The sequence below is a fragment of the Camelina sativa genome, chromosome 11, assembly GCF_030686135.1.
Source record: "Camelina sativa cultivar CO46 ecotype springtype chromosome 11, ASM3068613v1".
NCBI lineage: Eukaryota > Viridiplantae > Streptophyta > Magnoliopsida > Brassicales > Brassicaceae > Camelina > Camelina sativa.
In genome coordinates, this window is record NC_141890.1 from 5,753,153 (window position 1) to 5,760,425 (window position 7,273).

Below are 7,273 nucleotides of genomic sequence, written 5' to 3' on the forward strand. Positions count from 1 at the left end.
TATGTCTTGTCTTGTCATGTCATCTCAAGTACATCTTTGGTTCTTTTTATATCCCAACAAATCTTGTTTCGAAGTTCATACATATTTAATCAACTTTACATGATGGAAAATGAGGAAATCATCACAATTAGCAAACATAATGACTGATTTACAATTGAATCAAGCTGCAGCTGGTTTCCCATCTTTTCGAGGATCACTAACTGCAGTGAGTAAGCCCTTTAATGGTTTCTTATGTTTTCCAATTTTCCTTCCAATGTCAATAAACATATCTTCTTCTTTGTCTTCCTTGAAAGTCTGAACAATGAGTTGAACAATAGCTCTACCTGAGACAGCCTCGAATTCATGTCCTCTCTCTGCTAAAAACATCTTGGTATCTTCTGTAAGCCCTATGTAATCGCCATTGATCGCCGTGAAGTTCTCATATTGAACAACATTTGGTATCAACTGCAACAACAACAACCAAAAAGCAATGAGTATTTTCATTTTGAATGTTAATAAGTAACAATCATATGGTTTTGAAATTTGCATTACCCTATGGTAAACTCTTGCACTCTCTACTGCTTGTAAGGGTTTCATATTCAACACAAAGCAATTAAGGAACACTTGAAGCACCCCCGCTATTATATTCATTCCGCCAGCTCCTCCAAGCGCTGCCACCAACTCACCATCCTGCCATGAAAAACAATTGCAGTTACATCTCCTAGTAATAATCACTATGCGTTATATGACAAAATAGACAAATATAGATGATAAACCTTAGTGACTACAAGAGGTGTCATGGAAGATAACGGTCTCTTGTTTGGTTCAATGAAATTTGTAGGAGCTGGAGGAAGCTCGTCGGGAGTGATCTCCGAAGGTGCCGAGAAATCATCCATCTCGTTGTTTAGCACAATACCAGTGGCAGGTGATAAAACCTTGGCACCAAAAGCGTAATTCACAGTTGTGGTCATCGACACTGTGTTTCTTTCTGCATCCACAATGCAGAAATGACTCGTCCCCTGGTCCCTCAGTTGGCTCCACCGGTTCAAATAGTACTCGGGTGGGAATGTCGTGTTGTCAAAAATCTTCTTTCGTATTTCTTCAGCGTGAGTCTTCGAGAGCATTTGGTTCATACCGTTTGTAATGTTAACGAACTCAGGGTCTCCAAGATCCATACGAGCTGCAAACATATGTTTCATTGCTTCTATCAAACGGTGCAGCTCAAGATCTTTTCCCGAAGCAGTGTAAAGGTTCGAGTAACTATCCAAGATATTCATAACCATCGCAAAACCGACTGTACCGCTCGAAGGAGGCGGCATTCCATGAACCGTGTAACCCATAACATCCACAGACATTGCATCCGTAACTCTGACTTTGTAACTTCTTAGATCATCCATCGTTATGATCCCTCCAGCGTTTTTCACATCGTTAACAAGCTTCTCACCTACTGTCCCGTTGTAGAACGCTCCCGGTCCTTGCTCGGAAATAGTCTCAAGACTCCGAGCTAGTTCCGGGTTATAGCAAGTCTCACCAGGTTTCAAAACCTGTCCGTTTCTTGAGAAGACACTCCGCAAACCCGGATCTTTAAGTATCTTGGAAGCGTGGCTTGCTATAGCCCGTCCGAGATATGGATGCACCACGAAACCGCCTCTGGCCAACTCAATCGCCGGCTCGAAAAGCGGTTTCCACGGGAGACGACCATACCGTTTCCAAGCCTCGTAAAGTCCCGCTATCTCTCCTGGAACTCCCATCGACAAAGCGCCAACGGACTTCGCAGTGGCATCATTCTTATACATATCCTGAACCAATTCACAAGCTACACGCATTATCTACTAATAAAACTAAATCAAGAAGTGTTTGTGTAAAAAGGTTTTACCTTAGAAGCAGCTAAAGGAGCAGTTTCTCTCATGTCAAAAGCCTCACCTTTGGAATCTTCCTGCGAGCTAACGATCAAGAAAGCTCCACCACCAATTCCACTAGACATTGGATTTACAACACCCACACATAAACTAGTAGCCACGGCTGCGTCAACCGCGTGGCCACCTCTTCTAAGAACAGAGGCACCTATCTCAGAGCACCGACCGTCGTCAGCAGCCACAATGCCATTCTCCGATTCAACCACGTCACTAACGGTTCCATGACTAACACTATGACCATCATCAATTACTTGTCTTGGCAACAAAATCTTAACGTTGTCACTAAAGCTAAAACCTATGAATGTTCAAAACACATAACAACAATCAGAGTCATTACCGGAAAAAGTCAAATCACTTAGTCTAGTAAAAAAAAAAAAAAAGCAACTTTTGACATCAATAAATTCGTAGGGTCGTATCAGATCATAGTATATACTTGTTCCTCGAGTATTGGAAGTAATTTTTTGAAGGACAGAAACACAAACCTGAAACTCCGACAAGAATCAGAACCAGTAAAAGAGCAACCTTTAGAACTCTACTCTGTTTCTTCTTCTCTCCGACAGCTGTTTCATGGTCGTGGATACTCAGAAGAGGATCGGCAATGGTTTCTTGACTCATCTTCGATCTCTATCTCTTCTCTTTCGATAGAAACAGAATGTTAAAGAGGTTGAATTTTTTACGTTGGTTCTGGATTATATAGAACAAAAAAAAATAAAGAGAGAGTAGGATTACACAAGTTGGTGGTGGTCTTTATTTTCTAAGTTTGTGATTGGAAGTCTGATTAATTTAATATGAAAATTAACATTTTTGGAATTACACGCGACAACAACTACTCAAAGTCTGTTGCCTTGGTGGTATACTCGTTACATCATTATTTTGTCCAGATTCATTCTCAATCATACATATAAAAAAGGAAAGAAACGCAAAAAAGATTTATTTATATTATTATTCTGTTTCCAAATTAGCAAAAACAAAAAACAAATTAAATTTAAATAGATACAACAGATAAAGAAAAATAAGTCTGTTGGTATAATGGTTTTTGTTTATGAATGACTTTTCTCCAATTTTGTAGTATATATTAACAAACAGCTCACTAGATTTTCGGAATAAATTAGATTTTAGTTGACAGATTTTTAAAAAATATATATATAATGATAAGTTTTCAAAGTTTGTAAGTTATCTTCTTCTAAAATAGTTATTTCGATATATCAATTCACTTATTTGTTATTCCAATTGTATTACAAGTTAATTTGTTAAAGACTACTTTTAAAAGAAGAACTGCGGAAAAAAAAAAAAAGACTTTTTCTTCAGTGTCTGCTCAAATAAAAAAATTCAAAGAATCCCTAAGATTTGTTTCTAAGATTAGTCCACTAATGCGAACTGCATTGTACACTTTCCAGTCCTCACATATAGAACACCTTGAAACCAAACTATGTGTTGTTATTTGAAGTACCAAAAAAACTGTTGAAAATTATTTGTTCTGCGCAGCCTTTTTAATTAGAGGACTCTATAAATTCAAGACATAAGTGAAGGAAGAACTCTCGAATCACACACAGCCGGAATGAATGATTTAAATCTCAGCGCTCTCTTCAATACCTAATGTTGTGAAATCTCTTTCTTGGCATTTTTTTAGATTCATGCATACATACACATACATACATATAAGTCCAAACAAAAAGCTTGAGGGTTCTGACGAGATAGTGAGTTTGCTTACGTACACAAAAAGATAAGGAAGAAAAATGTATAACTTTTGACCATTCACATCTTTGCTGAGGTCTCGTGAAAAGCGTCACCCCTAATTATATCAATGTTTGTTGGCTCTTCCAACACTTTTGCGTGTTTATAAAAATATAAATGAGTTCCTTTGGCTCTATCCAGTTAAAATTTTTGTTAAAAGAAAAATTATGATTCAACCAGTTAAACACCGCTTCAACAATTAATACTACAATTCATATTTGTATTTAAATAAAAAGAATATTACAACTTTAACAACTTTTCGTGCATTTTATAATTGCTAGTATTTTTTACTAATAAAAGATGTGAAGTGATTAACAAGTTTTTTTTTAATAATTCAGAAAATCACAAAACCATATCAAATAATCGGTATAACACACACAACCTTACTAGGCTCTAAATGGACCGAAAACATAAGATTCTACTCGTTTGTTTTAAAGTGAGTTATAATTGGGCCTAAGGCGTAAATTATCCACCGCGTCATGTCCTTTAGATTCCTAATCATTATCACGTCATTTGACCAATGTTATTCATGTGAGGTGTTGTGAATTCAGAGTCTGTATCTAACTCAATCAGAGAGACCCCTCATATGAGAATAATTAATAAAAGTTGGTATTTTAGCTGGATGTAAATTGTAAATGATCAAGAACAAACAAAAAAAAAGTAACATCAGTTAGTTTGTGGCAAAAAGAAAAAGAAGGTAATGTCATTAGAGCAAGAAACCCATAAACAGTGGGAAATTGAGAATCAAATCAATTAAGAACTTAATGAACTTGTCAATGGTTGAATAATAGTATTAAAGTTCAAAATCTCTAACAGTTCTTTACTCTTTTAGGTTCTTGTGTTTTTTACCCACTCTGCGACTCTGCCGTGCCAATTATGTTGTCTACGTCCATTCATTACGTTTTCCTGATCAGATATTGATTTGTTTAGTATTATATATTATTATTAGTATATGTGATACATTTTCTTTTTTCCTGTTCTTTTCCATGATGGTACACATATCCAAAACCCACTAATTCACTTTGTCAAATCATATTTTGAACGACAAAACTTTTAAAAGTGCTTATTCACCGTCCAGTTTATGTCGAAACATTACAAGGTTTCCAAAATATTCGTCTTCGACTAGTTGTTATCAAAAGACGAGAAGAATAGAGGAAAAGAAAAAGAAAAAAAAATGATTTGAAAAGTTTTCTTGTAAATGTCATTCACTAATAGTACCAGCAAAAACAATTATATCCATGAATATTTAATTTACATCTTCACTCATTAGTAAAGAGTGACGTGATAATGGATTTATGATAGGGTCATTTCCAATTCAGACTCGGGGTATCAGTTGAAGTGAAATGGAAGGAAGGGACGTGATTTGGCTCCCATCTATAATCGAGTGCTCTATTCTTCTTATGGGTGTGTGTGAATGGTTGTTGACATCTTCCGATTAGATCACTTTTTATTTACCTTTCATTATGCATAGTCTGTAGTGATGCGATCTACATAAAACAGAAACAAAATCGCAACGGTCTAACTGCGAACCGTTTTTCCTTCCAAATATAGTTGAATCGCAACGGTTTATTATCCACATTTAAAACAAAACGGTCTAGTCCGTAGACAGATTTGTCCACCCTGACCGCAGTTACTATTCAGATCCTTAGAATTAATTATTTGAATAGCAAATTTGAAATGTACTATTAATAAATTATACAAATTAAGATTTTTTTTTATTAAAAACAATCACAAAGATTATAAAATTAAACACTTCACACTCTTATCAAAAGTAAATAATTTTTGTTTCAATACATCATTTAAACAAAAAAATCTAACGATACGAAAAGAATTTGAAACAAATCAAATAAATTTTGTTACCGGTCTAAAAACATTTTGATATTAGTAGTAAACCGATTGAACGGAATTAATTAACTATGGTTTTTGTTTCTGGTAATGGTGTAATGCACCATTGTTGGAGAGTCACGTCGATGTTGCCACTTGCCACATGGTAACGAGTGGTGATGTCACTGAGAAAGGACACGTCTTGGTGGTCAAAGCTCCATAAAGACTCGGCCACGTATACGTTTCCGTACGAATTTCGTGAACATATTCATATTTATTAGTAATTCTTTTTACAATTTTTTTTTTCTTTTTGTCGCGACGTGGAAAGTAAAATTTGGTACTAGACTGTTTTTTACCGTCAAAGGACACGTGCTGTGAGGATACGACACGTGTTCGCTTAGGCCAACGGGTGTCACGTGACCTTGAGGCAGATCATGTGATATTTTCATCCCCCATTAGGTATTAGAGAATCTGACAGATATAAGTTTTTATTCTTCTTTTATAACGAGATAAAGTAATTTTGCTAATTGTAGACTTTAGTAGAAATATATTCGGATTCGCTTGGCACTATATGATCTACGCGTGTAAAAATCTATTTTTATTTATATTTTAGAACGTTTATTTGTAATTTAGTGTATAATTTTATACTAATTATTAGTTGTCATGGATACTAAACAATGTTGTATATTGCACATAGAACAAAGTACTAATCTATATATTTTCTTACATGATATAAAATTAGCTTTAAGAAAACATATGATAAGTAAATAAAATGATTTAAGAAATTTTCACATAGACATACATCCATGATCCACGTTAAAAAGCGGGAGGTGGCTATTGCTTTATAAAAGACACAGCAATTTTCAGATATATGGGTTGAAATTTCATAAGACCAAGAAGTGGTGACTATATAAATCAAAGATGAGTAATTAAGGGGGGAATAAAGGGGATCACGTAGTTGTCATGATCGTGGGATCGATATATATAAAGTGTTATTATAAAATGTTTGGTGGAATTATATAAGAAAGTATTCAATTTGAAGCGTAATGAACGGTCGAGATGGATGGGGCATGCATGCATGATCCCTCATGCTTCCTTAAGAGGTGGCATTGTTATCATGTGTGATATCGACGCGTGTACGCATACACTCTTTACGTACATCACATGCACAAGCTCCTTTACATTATAATAACATTCCGAGATGACATATAATTGGCGTCCTATTTAGACGTTTTAAATTGTTACAATTTTTGTTTACAATCGCTTTAATCGAACGAAGCAAATTATCTGACTTGGACCGGAAGCTAACATTACTATGTTCAAGTAAAACGTTCGTGTTAATAATCTTTTAGAAATGCAAAAAATGCTCCCAATCTAAATAGTTTTACTAGTCATTTTTGACTTTCGAATGATAGTTATACTGTATTACTGTATATATCAGAGAAACCATGCGAGACGAAAAAAAAACATCAAAAAATTTGGGCGGAAAGAATAAGCCTAACACAATTATACTGTATATTTAAGGATCATAGTTTTGTTTTAGAAATTTTGATGAAGTTCCTTTTGTTAAAATTGGTTATTTAGTTAATTTAAGGGTTAAAAGTTAAAACTAGTTAGAGGTTCGACCCGTCCTGATCACAATATATAGACATATAAGGGGACAATAATGAAAGATAACAGACCAATAAAAGGGGCAATGAAAGTACAACCATTTTACTAGCAATATGGATAGATATTGGGAATATTATCGTGTTGTTTGGTTGAGATGCTCGATGGTTAAAGGAAGTTTTCTATACAGAAATTTATTATACTAATGGAAG

At 34.9% G+C, this 7,273-nt stretch overlaps 1 protein-coding gene across 2 annotated transcripts; it reads right to left on the reverse strand.

Moving 5' to 3' along the window:
- Nucleotides 1–19: 19 nt before the first annotated feature.
- LOC104721945 (glutathione hydrolase 3-like) lies at nucleotides 20–2,727 on the reverse strand. Of its 2 annotated transcripts, XM_010440024.3 has the most exons (5): nucleotides 2,378–2,727; nucleotides 1,856–2,190; nucleotides 756–1,778; nucleotides 532–669; nucleotides 20–444 (listed from the first exon to the last, which is right to left on the reverse strand). In XM_010440024.3, exons 1-5 carry the CDS (start codon nucleotides 2,508–2,510, stop codon nucleotides 160–162), a joined length of 1,914 nt encoding a protein of 637 aa, XP_010438326.1. In that variant the 5' UTR covers nucleotides 2,511–2,727; the 3' UTR covers nucleotides 20–159. The 2 variants fall into 2 exon arrangements, with proteins under 2 accessions (XP_010438326.1, XP_087331675.1); XM_087475549.1 differs by lacking the exons at nucleotides 20–444; nucleotides 532–669 and having other exon boundaries at nucleotides 714–1,778; nucleotides 2,378–2,637.
- Nucleotides 2,728–7,273: the final 4,546 nt, after the last annotated feature.

What these genes read in the sequence shown, in the direction of transcription:
- LOC104721945 (XM_010440024.3), bottom strand. Translation starts at nt 2,510, where the DNA reads ATGAGTCAAGAAACCATTGCCGATCCTCTTCTGAGTATCCACGACCAT. An exon ending in GATTCTTGTCGGAGTTTCAG is followed by an intron (nt 2,191 to 2,377) that starts GTTTGTGTTTCT and finishes GAACATTCATAG; the next exon opens with GTTTTAGCTTTAGTGACAAC. An exon ending in GTGCAAGAGTTTACCATAGG is followed by an intron (nt 445 to 531) that starts GTAATGCAAATT and finishes TTGTTGTTGCAG; the next exon opens with TTGATACCAAATGTTGTTCA.